The 16,085-nt window shown below is 40.4% G+C and overlaps 1 protein-coding gene across 3 annotated transcripts in view; it reads right to left on the bottom strand.

The window, feature by feature from the left end:
* KLHL2 (kelch like family member 2) overlaps positions 1 to 15,693 on the bottom strand; it is a 58,655-nt gene extending 42,962 nt beyond the window's left edge. For 2 of the 3 annotated variants that reach the window (XM_021394909.1, XM_021394911.1), the window contains exons 1-4: positions 15,515 to 15,693; positions 12,977 to 13,102; positions 8,712 to 8,818; positions 4,054 to 4,175 (exon numbers count right to left, since the gene is read on the bottom strand). In XM_021394909.1, the coding sequence (XP_021250584.1) occupies positions 4,054 to 4,175; positions 8,712 to 8,818; positions 12,977 to 13,102; positions 15,515 to 15,537 (378 nt within the window). In that variant the 5' untranslated portion in view covers positions 15,538 to 15,693. Of the gene's footprint in view, positions 1 to 3,350; positions 3,393 to 4,053; positions 4,176 to 8,711; positions 8,819 to 12,976; positions 13,103 to 15,514 lie in introns of those variants that run through there. The other variant, XM_021394912.1, reaches the window with a different exon arrangement.

Below are 16,085 nucleotides of genomic sequence, written 5' to 3'. Positions count from 1 at the left end.
TTACATGCTGCACAGAATTTTATTTTTGCCTTTAAATTAGTACCCATAAAAGATTATGCATGACAAAAGTAATCTTGTCCTTACAGCACCTCAAGTACACTGGCAACTCTCACCATGATGCCTTAGAACACAATACGAACAGAAGCATCCACTATACTTCAGATGGCAATCTGCGCACAAACAGTTAAGAGTTATAAAGGAAACATACATCTGTACTGTGTGTATGTTTGCTTATTACTGCATAAACACTACCATTGAATAATTTCAAAATCACTTTTTTTAAAAAAAGATCATATTCAGGATTTTGGATTTTTTGTTGGTTGTACCTAACAAAATTATTCAAAAGGAAGAATATGCCAAGATACAGCTTTGGAAAAATACTAGGATTTGTGATTTTCCCTTCTGCTGTCTTTTGTGCACGCTTCTTGTTCAAAAGCAAGGCAATATGTTTATTGGTAGCTCCAAAGCGAAGCTGAGCGTAAGGTTTTCGCCAGGCAGCAAGAAAACAAGTTAAAAATAACACCTCAGAAAAACACATAGCGGGAAGCGCTGATTTTTTTTTTTTAGATCAGTTCAGTGATCTGGTTTATAATACAGTTCAGAAAACTGTTTTATCATCACAGCTATAGGAACAGACAACTGTAGCACAGAATCAGAAAGGGACCCAATAAACATTCAGAACTTTATACCACATTTACCTCAACCGCATTCTACACAGCACAAATCAGACTGACCTCTAAAGCCTATATCAAAGCCACAGACCGCGAACAAACACAGGAATTTCTTCTCACGATCCTGCTCCGATGTATTTGTACTCAGTTGAGGCCCTAGGTGTAAGGCTGACTAAATACATGCTGAAATGCATACGCAGTGTGGGAGAGTTATTCACGCATGGGCTTCTTATAGTGACTGACTCTCCCACACTGCGTACTGCACGTAGTTAATATCTATATGGGAAGTGAAAAAAAATCCTGTGCAAGAAAATTGATTTGCCTTCTGAAAACAAACTTTTATGATCCCTTCTTAAAATATGAAAACGTGACATAGTGTTGTCTGACAGCTAATTTCTGGAGGAAAAAAGTATAAGAGGAAAAATAGAGTTGCGTATACAGAAAATCATCACATAATGCGTAAAAATGACAGGAATTGCATTATTGCATTATGCAAAGTGAGTGCCATTAGGAAAGAACAATAACTTACTTTAAATGAAGAACAAATACTGGGAGAAAATCGAGAACATACATGCATCTTTTTCATACACCAGCTGTCTAACAGTTGGGAGGGGTGGAGGAGAACCTACTGACACAGAACTGAAAACTGCAGAAAAGAACAACTGCTCTCTTTTATGCTTAACTAATGTAGTGATAACAACCAGTGCTGATGGCCTCCTCCAGTTTCTGTAGTTCAACGCACTGAATGTGTTTTTCTCCTCAGTCACTGCCTACCGCTGCACTTTTCTAGGCCTCCCTTGCTCAGAAACATACAAATGATAACACAACAGTGGGAAACAAACAAGAATGTTTCTTACTTAGAACTTCTGAAGGCACTTTATGAGAGAACTCTCCTGTTCGTGCCTACATCAAGTAAGATATTAGTGAAAGAAGCTCAGTTACTTGCCTGTTGAGAAGGACTAGTGAGCTTGCCTACACCATTTATAACTAGTTTTCATAAATATACAACGTAGCTATTTTAGTGCCAAAGACTACTTAGCAATTCTGCATTACTTAAATGTGAAGCGTTCTTGCCTTTGTTGAGCATCACATATTAGAAATGAATTCAATACCAATTCTTACTATGTATGATGCGAAAAGAAAGAATAACACACTTGAAATTCCATGAAGGAAATCAGAATAAGAATTGTAAGCAGCTACCTCCAAGCTGAAGCTTCAGTTAAGTTGCATTAGCTTGAATGTAAAAAACTGAGAGACATAGCATCTTAGATTTTCATGGATCTGTATTCAGAAACAGTGAATTCTGAACCACTACAGTATTTCACAATACTTTTTAGCTATACTTATTTCTGCTACAGATAGGAAATTGAGAGCTAGACCATGTAACATGTTTATCAAGAGAACATAGCTTTAAGCGAGGCCTGAGAGCCTGTGCTAGGATTCTAAGTTCTCAGATTTTCACATTTTTTCCACTTTAGTTTTCAAATTTCAAGAGGGAGTCTTGCCTCAGTGTGTTAGACTTTACCCATAGTGTTTGGCTGTCCTGTAACGCAAATAAATAGCACAATCTAGCACTAATAAAGATGAAGATGGCAAAGGAAGAATAACCTTTACATTCATTACCAGCCATATTATAAGTATATTCACCATCGACATTAAAGCACAACTATATTACAATAAATCCTTAAAAGCTTGACTTTTTCCCAATATTTAAATACCCACAAACTTGTAATATCCCTCACCACACAATATTACTTGTTTTACCTAGCACAACCTTATTACATGCATCTTCAAGCAGTCAGGTCATCTGGAGCTATGAAAAATTAAAGCCGTATCAGATTTGGGAGGTTTAAACCTGGAGAGTACAAGAACCTTCAATGAGTCTCGTACAAGGAAGAAATAGAACAGCACCCTTTCCTTCCCATGAACAGGTAAGAACTAGTATTGGCAACATCAGGTTAAAATGCATCCTCATAGGTAATACACCTACAGCCAAAATGCAGTAGGCTGCCTCTTAAATCCAGTCCAACATGCTTCAGAAGTACCAGATTACGGTCATTAAGATGTGCAAGCAAGACAGAATATTCTGCTTGAAGGATGAAAAGCCAGCATGACCAAACCAGAAGAGATCAACTAGGGAGTATCTAACACCTTTGGATTTTGCCAAAGGTCTGCTCCAGTGAAACACAGATTTGTACAACCACCAGATTGGCAAAATACAGCACAAAATCAGACAGGTTTTGCACTACGTACACCCATCAATGGACCCAAAGTAAACAACTCTTTTAGAAGTTAACAATAACTTAACCTTGCAGAATCAAAAGACTTATGGCACGATTTAAAACATGAGCTTAGTAGTTGAACATTTCATGTTGGTAGTATGAAATCTCATTGCTAGGCCTTCAATCAAGCATAGGTAAGTTCTATCTAATTCAGCAGCTAATAAGAAAGCTTTTAATTTCAACCTAATGCCCACTAAAAGCTATTAATTTCAGAATGCACATTTGCAACAAAAGTTCTCAATGCCAAATACAGCAACATTATTTGTATCCTGCAAGAGCAACAAAAAAACTGCTAGCAAACCAGCATTGAGCAAAAGCAGAAACAAGGGCACAGAAGCAGGAAGGAAAAAAAGAGAATTAAATATAAGAACTGTTACGCAACTACTTTTTAACTTACCAAAATCTAAGCAGAATCTCAGAAGACAATGGAAGAAAAGTCTACCTTGTCCTCAGGATTTGTGGCTAGAAAACATAAGTTCTGTTTTTCTAAGCTTATATTTGCTCTATTCTAACTGAAGTTTTAGCTTTTGGCACAGCTGATTAGAAAAACTGATCATGTCTGCTTGTGTAGGATGGGCAAAACCTTCATGCTAGATATTAGTTGATTTAAAAAACAGAACAAGCTAAAAATTCTTGCATGACTGGCCGCCGAGTAGATACAGGGGCTGAGCAGGAGAAAATAATTTATTCTGAAGGATAGAAAAAAAATCTGACAAACAGAACGCTAACTGGAAGACATGGTATACATTTATGAGCAAATCTACTTTTGTTTATGTAAATTACACTGAAGTATCAGAGAGGGGGTGGTACAGAGGTGGCTGACAGCATTAATTTTTAGGCTGAGTAGATCATCCATTTTACTGTATTATATAAGGTTTGGTTCCAAAGCACATTAAAGTCAACTGACTTCATTTACTTCAACAGTCTTCCAACGTGACCCAGAATTTAAACAGTTATGATTGCTTGCTTTGTAAGCACAGGGTCTGAAAAACTTCCAGCTTGCAGATGAGATTTCCCTTGCCAGATTTGAACCACACTGACAAATTAAATGACTCTGTGGATCACATCCCTTTTGTTGCAGAAGTTATTCTTGGTCTTACCTGCACATTTTCTTCTGTAACTTGAATTTCAGCAGTGTAAATATAATCAATAAGTATCCTTAGGGTCCAGCCATCCACTTCCTTTATTCGAATTCTTTTTGCTCGGCTTTCGCTCATCTCACCTACAAATACATTTTGGTCATCAAGTAAATTAGGTAGAGATACAGGACAAATTCAACAGTTTAATAGTAATTACCCCTGACAACAGCAGGAATTTTTGTGTATCATCAGTTCTAATAATAAAGCCAATTAAATCAGAATTCAATTTCTTTCCTTCTTCCCTCCCTCCAAAGCGAAAGGAAGATTTTTGTTACCATCATGTGAATGCTATGTGGGTTAATACTTCTACTGCAGATGATCTATTTTCACCTGTTTACAACATCGGTAAAATATTACTATACCTAAACAAGACCATTCAAACGCATACAAAAAAGTTTTGCTGACAAACAAACCCATCACATACTCTTGATTTAATAACTTCTTAATCCGAGGAACAAACCAAATGCAGTCTGGAGTCATTGATTTAAAAAAAAAAAATCTATCCCCACAGAAGAATTAGCATACATATTTCTTTGCTTGCCTGCTTATTATTCCCTTCACAGTTTCACCTCTGCTTCAGCTCCAACAGTTAAAACTCAAACTAAGATAAAATGGTAACCACAGGAAAACTTGTTGGATCTCATTTTGTGGAGGCTGGCACACTGGCCATATGCCACAACTGATCTTCATAGAAAGTCCTGCAAAATAACTTCCACTTTCTAAAACCAGATAGAATTATACGATCTTTTGAATCTGAAGGGACCCTTAAAGGTCATCTAGTCAGACTCCCCTGCAACAAACAGTGACAGCTACAGCCAGATCATTCTCTCAAAATGCAACACTATGTTTGCATCTGAAATAATTGCCTAAAGATACATTTTGAAGAATAGACTACAACCTTTTCCATAGCTACCAACCATACATCTGGACATCTGACACCTGTAACACTTTTTGCACAGAAATGTTAGAAATGTGAAATGTGAGCTACACCGGTTATGTTGATAGACACAAAATTTTCACCTTGGAAAAGAGTATCACAGTCTCTGTATACATATATCTGTTATTCTTCTATATTGGATATATTCTTATTTCTTCCCCTAAGCATCTAGAGAAAAGGGTATTGAGAGATAAGAAATTTAATCTGTATGGTAATAAAAGTAGGTGGGACAGGGGAGTGAACCAGAAGATGCTTAACACTGTTGATATCTCCTCATTGAAGTACACACATTTTTGTTGTTTGTTATCCTGTGGTCTTCTAGGAACCATGATGAACAGTGCGCCTTTCTCACATCACTGAGAAATGTATTACTGTTATCCATGCCTTTTTTTGAGCTGAATGCTAAGGAACACATTCTGAAATCAACTCTTAAGTTTATAGGAAGTTTATAAGACCACTTACAGAAATGTATTTCTGCTTAATGGCAGCACTTACTGTTAGGGTTCTGCAAAGCACTGGTGATGAACCACGTGAAAGAGCAAAATGCGACTCCTATAGAACTTCCTTTTCTGCTGTTCTTCAGAAACATTTCCCTACACCCATGAAAGATCACTGCAGTGTGTTCTTTGCAGAGTCCTGTATTTCAAGTTTAAGCTACTTCTTTGACACAGATTAAACCTATTGATCTTCAGAGCATGCAAGCAGCGAGTCATTTATTATGCAAGCTGCTGTGGAGGTGGTCCTTTGGGAAAATTGTATGTAGGCGAGCAGAGTTTGATATTCTGCAAGCATATTAGTTTTGTTTTCAGATTTTGTGTCAAGGCTTCTAAAGCCATGGATAGGCATCTTCTCTATTTAAAAACAGAGTTCAGAATCCATGGAGGGGGAAAAAAAGAAACTTGCTTCTTCCATGCTAGAAGGACATGCAGTGTTACTATGACGCCGAATCAGTCCTCTTGTGATCCAGACTTTGTTTAACAGATCATATGCAGACAACCATTGACCCACTTGCTAGACATCCTTAGTTTGGAATGCAACGTTCTGAAGAACTCACATCATGGGCAGCTGCACCACAACATCTTCACAGAGTTGTCAGTGACATAGAAAGGAAAATGTTGGGCTGGTCCATCCTCCTAAGTAGGAGTAGCAGAGCAATAACAGAGCTGATGTTAAAAAAGGCTATCTAAAAAGCTAATATGGTACAGTAACATAAGGAAGGTGCGTGTTTGCTTGTTTTGCTTCTTTAAAAAAAAAAATAGTATTTTACAAGTGGAGAATAGAAGCAAGCAAGTAATTGCCTAAGGATAACTGCTGTGGCAGAACAGAAAAAGAAATGCAGGTCACCTTTGTCTCAAGTCAGGCTCCAGGGCCACTGAAGTGCTCCTTCACTGATGTTTTATAATCTTCTCCTCTAATCATTTAAGCATATTTATTTCAGGATTACAACCAATATCTCTGAAGAATTTGACTGAAGAATTCACACAAAAAAATATTCCTTGTAACACAGTGCAGAACACGTAATCTTTATTCACCTCTGGCCTTCCTTACAAGATAATTGTTACTAACTTACTAAATTGTCTAACTTAAAAATACAGTAACCCTTTCCTTGGGTATTTAATGAGGCTACTTCTGCCATTATAGGCGCAAACTGGAAGGAATAAAAAAGAGTCGTAAGTTTTGGAGTAAATTACGCAGTTAATGCTGTACCTTGCCCTGCATTGCTGTGACTACCTAATGATTCAGAAAAAGATGGAAGTAACCGGCAAACATGTGCCTAGAGAATAGCTTCTAGTTTTTAGTCAAGAACAAGAAACCCTGTAGCTTTTTAAGCTATCAAACTCATCTGAACTTGCAGATTACTGGATTAGAATACAACTCCCCCTGAGAATTATCAACCTGAGAATTCTCCCCCTGAGAATTATCCCCCTGAGGATTCACATAGATAAATTATCATGAACTACAGGATTATTTCTGCGCAGAACAGCTAAAACACACTGACAACACACTTGGTCTTAGCTAAAAACAGCATATAATAGTAATATAAAATCCATTGATAAATTTTGAAGCCACACTTAAATTCTATTTAAATTCCCATCAATTTGGTTCACCAAGTACACAAACGCTGCCACAGACATATGGGTTGAAAAGCTCTCACTCTTCCCTCAGATGAGCATTCCCAGCCCCAACATCACAGGAGGCCAATGCAGACCTACCTTTGAAAACATAAAACAAGCAAAATGTCTCAAGAGGGAGCAAAGGAAGGGAAGAATCATGGTTTCAGTGATTTTGTTTGGAGAGCCATTACATTTGCACTCCTAAAGAGGAAGAAACTTCTCCACAAAAAGGGCAGCCACTGGCAAGCAGAAGTGTCTTAACCAGGCTTTTGTGCACCACAGAAAGCAAAATATAGAACCATACCCTGAGGAAAGAGTATTTTTAATGTGATAGTCAATAAAAATTAATCTTCAACACAGAACTAATTTCTCCGTTACTGAGGTGATGAACTATAGAAACAGTTGTTCAAATTTTCACTTCAAAGAAAGCACAAAAGTTAAGCAGGAATGTGTATCAGTCACCTGGAATGTTTGTAACAATCACAGATGCAAATTTCAATTACTCAAAGAATTGTTATTTAAATGAAAACTCTTTAAAGCTTTAACGCATTTGTTTCTGCTAGTAGTGACTCCTCTTTTAGCACTGGTTATACCATACACAGTGTGCGTGCATAAAATCAAGACTATCCTGAACTATAGATTTAATTAGTTTCATTAAAGTGCTTGCTAATAATTACCTGCTTCCCAGCACACAACAGCAGTTATTAAAACTTTGTTTTGCTTGCATGTTGGCATGCCAAGAATCATATATACAGTTATTTTTTATTATTTTTTTTTACTATATTTGAGAGCAGTCAACATTAAGAACTGAACCAGCACAAGATTTTAAAAGGAATAGATAAAGCTTGAGAAATTAATTTTAACGTGCTTTTAACAGCATTCTCAGTTTGACACCAAATTCCACATTTCAATGACATTTATAACCATCATGAAATTAAACCCACAGTGCAGCAACTCAGCTGTAGGGTACTATGAATCTGACTAAGCCTTGCAAGCCTTCAGGCATTCCTGCTGTAGAAACAACTTGGCCAGGACGGAGCAAGCAGAGGCAGAATCAAGCCTGCTCAGAAAAGTTGTGGCAATGATGCAGAGCACATCTGTCACAAAGAATTATCCTAAGAGTACTGAAACATGCACTCCAGCTACAGGCTGCCAAAGCCTCAGAAAGCTTTCATATCTATTAACAGACTAGAATATACAGGGGCTGAAGGATGCAGCAGTAGTTGTTAAAGGACATAATTTACTTCAGAATTCACATGAAAGTTATTTTAACCTTCTTTTGTACAAGTCAGATTATTGCAGCTTTCAGAGGCATAACAACTCTACTATTCCCAGCTTACTTAAGCATGTAAATTAGTTTAAATAACAAATACTTTACAGAAGGTATTTGCAATGCTAACAGATACTAAATTGCCTGTATGTCCTCAGATTACAAGCAAATCCATTTTTAAAAGTTCCTGTTGTTCCTAAAAACGTAAATGAGATCCTAAAAAACAGAAGTTATGTTGTATTGTGAATTGCACAGTTGGATCGGATTAGAACATAGTAAATATTGAAACATTCGGTACCTGTAAACATGGCATGGAAGTAGGGGCTGCAGGCGGCTAGCACAACTCTGTGCGCTGCGATTTCCATGTCTTCCGCTACTATCGTCACATCACACAGCAAGTTTTGACTATTCAGAAATATGAGAGAAAGTCATTTCACATATGTGAACCACAGTAGAACAGTATAAAAGAACATATAATTTCTCCTTCCCTGCCTTCCTCCATGAAGCATACTCTTTATAATAGAATTTTCTTGATAGAAAGAAAGAACAACAAACAAACAAAACACCAAAAGCCTACATTCTCCTAGCATCTACGTAGGCAAAGTCACAGACACCTTTCCTTTCCTTCCTATTTCAGCAGTCTCTCTGTAGAGGTAGCATATAAATGACATAATGCAGAGCCAGGGTAACAAATAACAAGGGATCTGGGAGACAGTATGCCTTAGCAGCACATATTCCTTAAGGAAAGAGCTAGAGCTGCGTGTCAATCCAGTTGCCTTTATTCTCAGTACATTTGAAATACATTTTTTTTTAACCTTTCAAGAATAAATATAGTAATTAGAAGGCAGACCTTTGACAGTCCCCAGAATAGGGTCACAAAGATGATCAGAGGGCCAGAACACCTCACCTACAAAGAAAGGTTGAGGAAGCTGAGTTTGTTCAGCCCAGGGAAACCTCATTGTGGCCTTTGCTGAAGGAGGACTAAAAGAAAGCTGGAAAGGGACTCGTTACCAAGGAGCAAAGTGACAGGACATGGGGAACAAGTAGGGTAACAGCTTTAAACTAAAAGAGGGGGAGATTTAGATTAGGTATTAGGAAGAAATTCTTTACTCAGAGGGTGGTGAGAACTGGCACTGCTGCCCAGAGAAGCTGTGGGTGCCCCATCCCTGGAGGTATTAAAGCCCAGACTGGATGGGGCCCTGGGTAGCCTAAGCTGGTGGGTGGCAGCCCTGCCTACGCAGGGAGGTTGGAACTAGATGATCTTTAAGGGTCCCTTCCAACAAAACCATTCCATGTTTCTTTGATAGTCTGCAACTACAACACAGAGCAGCAACAAAGATTTGTCTAAGCAGTTGAATTTCTGCTCTTAGGGAGAGTAGGAGTTGTCAACCAAAATGCTCAGATACCCACCTTGGTCTCAAGAAAATACTGTAACCGCTCAGCCTCTACAATCATGCAGTTTTTTTGACTACGGCCTCAAGACAGAAAGCCTTGTGGAGACCACACGCCAAAAATCTCAGCAGCCACAACTAACCTTTGTGGTCACACTGCAACTCCAGCACAAGAATTTTTTCCCCTTTCAGTTCAATACCTATAGCAACTATCTAAATCTCTTTAGTGTGGGTAAAGCTATAATGGGGTGGAAGGTACAGCAATAATGGCAGGGTGGCAAAGTCCTTGGCTACAACAAATGAGGATGAGCCCCTGTGCAGCAGCTGCAGATGCAGAAACAAAGGAAAAGAGCTGCTTGCTTTTGGAAAGCCCCAGGTAGGCAGAGATCTGAAACAAGAGATGCCCTCGCCTCCCCTGCCAACCCTTAAATGAGGTCTGGGAAGGGGTGGGTACTGGCTCCAGCCTTTCTGGTCACTCAGCTGCATTGCATGTACCTAAGCTCCTCTGAGTTGGCCCTGCCTTCCCACCAGGTGCTACTTCACTGGTTCAGGCCATGACATAGCATTTCCACTGCAGCGTGCAATATCGTTATTATTTTTAAAAGCCATATAATATGAAGTAATGACCACATCCAGACTAACCAGAGAATTACGAGGAGCTTCAGAACTGTTGTTACATTTCTCATACAAAAACTGACACAACCACAATGCTATGGAAAAAAAAAAAAAAAAAAAGGTCACCAGTCACCACCACCAACTACCCAGCTTTTTCAGACACTTCTGTTTATCCTGACAACAGTAACAAAAGGTTTTACTATCAGCTGCACAGAAATATCAAAGCTAGTCAAGCCAGAAGCAACAGAATTACATCAATTGAAAATTCCAGCTGATTAACTACACAGCACTACATTGACACAGTAACTTGGGGGTAGTCCCAATACATCTCTTGCCTGGAACTGCATTAGGCGACTATGCCTTTTGCTACTGTAAGCTGACAAGCTACATCAACTATCAGACAAAGAAACAAGCTTACCAACTAACAGTGTACTCCTTACAAGTATCCTGTGGCTCCCACAGCAACTCAGAGCATTTCTCTCAGGAAGGTGCTAGCTTACTTCAGGAAAGCTTGCTTTCTGAAGCAAAATTGTTATAATATTCTAGTATGGAGTGACTGAACAAACAGAGCCACGGTGGTACAACATCTTCAGAGATGGGAAACAAAGTAAGTATAGATTTATGAATAACTACTGTTTACTAACTTGCGTGGGTTTATATAGAGGAAGGTCATCACCCATATTTTCAAAATATCTTGAAAGAGGCTTGTCTATAAGAATGAGAATTTTTAAAAATATAGGTAAGGTCAGATTCCATTGTGCTAAAAGCAAATTATAATTAAGAGCAAAGATAGGCACTGCGGTTAAAGTCTTTTTGTGTCAAGAACTAATTAGCTATCCTAATGATCTGACTCAGTGCTGAGGTGATGGTGAGTAATGAAATGACAAAAATTACCAAGGACAACATTACCCAAGTTTGTCAAAATGGGAAGGTAGAAAAACCCTCTTAGGAACTAAGAGAACCAGGTAACTTGGTGGTAGCCAAAAATGTAATACTACTTCATAGACATGAGCATTCCAAACATAACACATTTTAGACACTTCAGTAGGCAATTTCTTCACTCGTTATCCACTTTCTGGAGAGTAATCCTCTGGCAAACACCGTCTTGTACTACACTAATAAAAAGAACTGAGATAGAAACCACTTTAAGTAGTCAACAAAATCAATAATTTTTACTTGATTAATGCTAAATCTTCACTTAGAGTAATTAAGTCTGAAACATACTTAAAATGTATCAGTTTATTATTTCAAACTGAAATAAATGCAAAAATTAATGTTTATATTCTTATCACCACTTTAAAAAGTGTACTTGGCTTAAACAGTAAACATTGCTGCAACAACCTTACTTAACAGGAAATGAAGTTGAGGTCTGCATGGCAATGCTCCTGTTCAAACTTCAACTATTTATATATGTAAGAAAATTGTTCAAATTGCTTCTACAGCGATCTCAATTTGAGTAACCATGGAAACTAAAGTATATTCTGAAAATAATCCATGTTCTTCAACAATGCATTCTGCTGGGAGACCACGTATATTTTATTTACAACACAACAAAACTCAGGAAAGGTTTCTCACTGCTGAAACTGCCATATTCTAAGATTCATTTTGGGAAACTGGTCTTCATCTAAACTCTTATCACATCATATACCTTAATACGGTGTCAGTTGCTGTTGTTTTTATAAGGTTTATAAACTTTATAAAAGCTTCTCCAGCTTTTAATCTCATATGGGAAATAACAATGGGCTACAGGATTTTTACATACTCCAGTATCGCCTATGCTGGAGAAACATTTTATTTCATTTCTCTATTGTTGCTGTTAGCTATAAAGCTGAATTACTGTCAGTGATAGTTGCGAGTCCTAATTACCAGAGCTCAGTTGTGAGATCTAATTACCAGCTGTCACGCTTTTCAACACCATCTCACCTCCTCATATGCAGAAAATAAATCAATACGGGTGCTAAGAGCAACATTAGCACCAGTCCTCCAGTTTTGCTGAAACTGATGGTGGTATCACTCAAGAGCTTACAAAACTTTATCTAAGCATCTTTCAATATTTGATTTGAAGTTCATAAATTAGTCCATGGGTGGGTGTGTAAAAGATACCTAAGAGAATAAAGCCTACTATCAGTTGGTTTTACATTTGTTAGACTGCAACCTGTGTCTCCAGATTACAGGAGTATCATTTTTCCTGCTTGCAGACCTCTACAAAAATCAACAGCAGATATATAAAGAGCCTCAGCCTCAATTAAAAAGTCACTTTTAATCTACCCATGATCAACATTAAAGACAGAATCCATAGTGTCTCATTAAATATATCCTCTATGTATTTTTCAAGCCTCAAAACCTAGTTCCAATTAACTTAGGAAGAGTAGAAACATACTGCACCCATTACAACTATTATCACTTGACAATTATTCAGCTGTCACTTCATCGTATATATAATCTCTCATCAGGTACACTTCAGGAATTCTGTGTTCCACTTTTAGAACTTCATAAATGCAACTGAAATTAAATCCATTTTACAGACTCCAGGCAGATGTATACAATGAATTAATACCTTCTTAACTCATTCATAACTTTGAAAGCTTTCTTCATGTGCCAAGGATTCACTGTAACAGGGCAGTGAATTTCAGTGTTATCATCTTTCAGATCCAAAGGCTTCTGATGGCAAAGTTTGGTGCATCTGGAAAAAAAAAAGTTAAAAGTTTAAAAAAAACTTTTTTTAAAAAGTTAAAAGGTTAATACTCCTACTACCTCATATTATCACTCTGTTTTTGCCACCTTCATCCTTGGGAGATCGTGAATGGGACTTCCACTTCAGTTTATTCTTTACTCCAGACAATTCTGGTTTCCCTTTTACCAACAGTATATGGTAGAAAACGAAGTAGGTAGGATTCTCTATCTGGTAATAAGCTAACGAGTAACACTAGTAAGGTTTACAGAGGCATTCAGAGCTAACAATAAGCTCAATTGTGGAAAACACGAACAAATACCCTAGAATACTTCTAATACATTCCGAAATGAAGGTAGAAGCAGCAGTCCAGTAACTTCTAGTCTACCACCAGTATAGACTGATGGCAGAACACATTCCATCAGTTTGGTGTCTCAAAGCCTTCACCACTTGCAAAAAACAGAGCCGAGCTCTGTATGGCTGCTGGGATCTTGCTTACTGCTTCACACAGCTTCCAGGTCATCTCCTCTGACAGGAAGGCCGCATGATGACTGCTTTAATTCTTCAGGCTTTCCCTAGCAGAATGGTTTTGCTTACCCATTCAATGTACTGAAAAGCAAAAGCAACGCCTCTTAGTTCTTCTTACTTCCAAAAACAGTACCAAAATTGCAAGAGGAAAAACCGAACAGGGTGAGAAATCATTAGCTCTACCTACAATTAACTCTTTATATAAGAGATAGCTAAGTTCTAGATACTAAGTTCTGTAGGAAAATGATTATGTAGAACTGTCCAAATGGCAAGCACATCTTGCACTCCAAGTCAATGAGTTTGGTGGTTAAAATCACAATGCAAATTACCTTATTACCCTACTTAGAAAACACTTAGCATCAACAATGCATTCACCTATACTATCATAACTTTATTCTAAACTGGAAATAAGTGAAATATATTTGGCACTACAGTCAGTAGTGGTGGTGCATCAGAGGTCTGATTTCAGATAAAAACCTGACTTATCTGCTTTGAGAAGGAATCATCAAACTGATCATATGCACTGAGCCCCAGAATTACAACCCCTCTTATCACAGATTCGTTTGAGTTGGAAGAGACCTTTAAAGGTCATCTAGTCCAACTCCCTTGCAATGAACAGGGACATCTACAGTTAGATCAGGTTGCTTAGAGCTCCGTCCAGCCTGATCCTCAATGTCTCCATCCACCACACCTTTGGATAATCTGTTCTAGTGCTTCACTACCCTTATGAAAAAAAACATCTTAAAACCAATTTAAAATCTCCCCTCTTTTAGTTTGAAACCATTTCCCCTTCTCCTGTCACACCAGACTCTGCTAAAGAGTCTGTCTCCTTCCTTCTTATAGCCCTCCTCGTTAGATACTGACAGGCCGCCCTCAGGTCACCTCACAGCCTTCTCCTCTCCAGGCTGCACAGCCCCAGCTCTCTCAGCCTGTCCTCGCAGGGGAGGTGTTCCATCCCCGCGATCATTTTTGTGGCCCTCCTCTGGATGCACTTCAACAGGTCCATGCATGTCTCTCCTGTACTGTGATTCCACATCTGGACACTCTTCTATCCTACCTAAAAGTTTTTAATTGAGCATGTCTAAGGAAGCTTAAAATTAAATATCACAGACAATCAATTTTTTAACTTGGACCTCTACACTCTCTGTGTTACAACAACTTGTAAAGCCAAGCAGCAGACTACTTTTCATCATTCAAAAACTGGCTAATAAATCTTGGAGCAAAACAGGACAAAACTGCACTGGGCAGCAAAGGAACACTGAGTCCTCTCAAAGAATGGCCAACAAAGTAAGGTCCATCCATGGAACTGAAACGAGTAGCCACTTACCGCCCTGTACCACGGCGCTACTATGAATTATGACTCTCTTGCTCAGCCAGGAGAATGATACACCTCGTGGCCAAAAGGACGCGGTACCTCCACCACAGCGGGAGCAGCGACGGACACATCCGCACACACAAGCTGTACGTGCGTGACACACAGGTGCGCGAGGAGCAGCGCTGCGGGAGGGAACTGCCAGGAGCCCGGAGCGGCTCTCTCCCACGGCCGCCGGGCCGCCAAACGCTGTCGGAGGGCGGCCGGGAGGCAGCGCTGCCCCGCCAGGCCGGGAGCGGCCCGCAGCACCGCGCTCCCTTCCCTCCCGCACAGCCGCGCGCTGCGCGGCTGCTAACTCAAACAGGGAGCGATCGGGAGGACATACGGAAAAATCAGAAGCAGCGAGGGGGAGAAGAAAAAAAAAAACACTAAAACCACAGCGGCTACATAGCGGGAGACCCGCTCGCAGCCCGCAGCCCTCACCGCATCGCCCAGCGGCGCCCGCCGAGCTCCGCCGCCGCTCCCCCGCCCCCAGCCGGCGCCCGGGCCCGACCCCGCGCCCCCAGCCCGCCCACCGCACTCACACGGGCGGCAGCAGCATCTCCATGGCGGATCCGCTCGGCCTTCCTCCGGGTAACGCGGGCGCCGCGCGCTGCCGCTAGCACCATGCCAGCCGCTGCCGGGTGCCGGCTGTGCCCGCCCGGCGGAGCCCCACAACCCTCCGGCCCGCCGGGAGCCGCCGGCGCTGCCCACTTCCGGGGCCCCGCCCGCCGGAGGGACGGGCCGCAGCGCGCAGCCGCAGTGGAGGTGGCGGGAGCGGCGTGGCTTCGGAGGTGTCGGTTCCTCCCGGCAGCCCCGAGGGGACCCTGAGGAAGGGGAACGTGTAGGGTGGGCGTCGGAGTTGCGGCCGCCCCTCGGGGGAGGCGGGGGCTGAGCCTCGCTTGGGTCTGGCCCTCGGGAAGCCCAGCGAGCACCTGACCCCGGGAGCGGTGCTGGGTGAGGCGGGGCGGCGCGCCCTGTGTCTGCAGACAGGGATGCTGCTGGCTTGTTTTCTTTAACAAGCTAGGCGATCTCTGGAGGCCCCTTCCAACCCCTGCAACTCTGGGGTTTTAGTTCTAGTAACTAATTAGGTAGGTTTCTTATTGAAACTAATAA

This window comes from Numida meleagris, chromosome 4 (genome assembly GCF_002078875.1).
Source record: "Numida meleagris isolate 19003 breed g44 Domestic line chromosome 4, NumMel1.0, whole genome shotgun sequence".
NCBI classification, from domain to species: domain Eukaryota; kingdom Metazoa; phylum Chordata; class Aves; order Galliformes; family Numididae; genus Numida; species Numida meleagris.
This window is presented reverse-complemented; position numbering and strand designations above follow the sequence as displayed.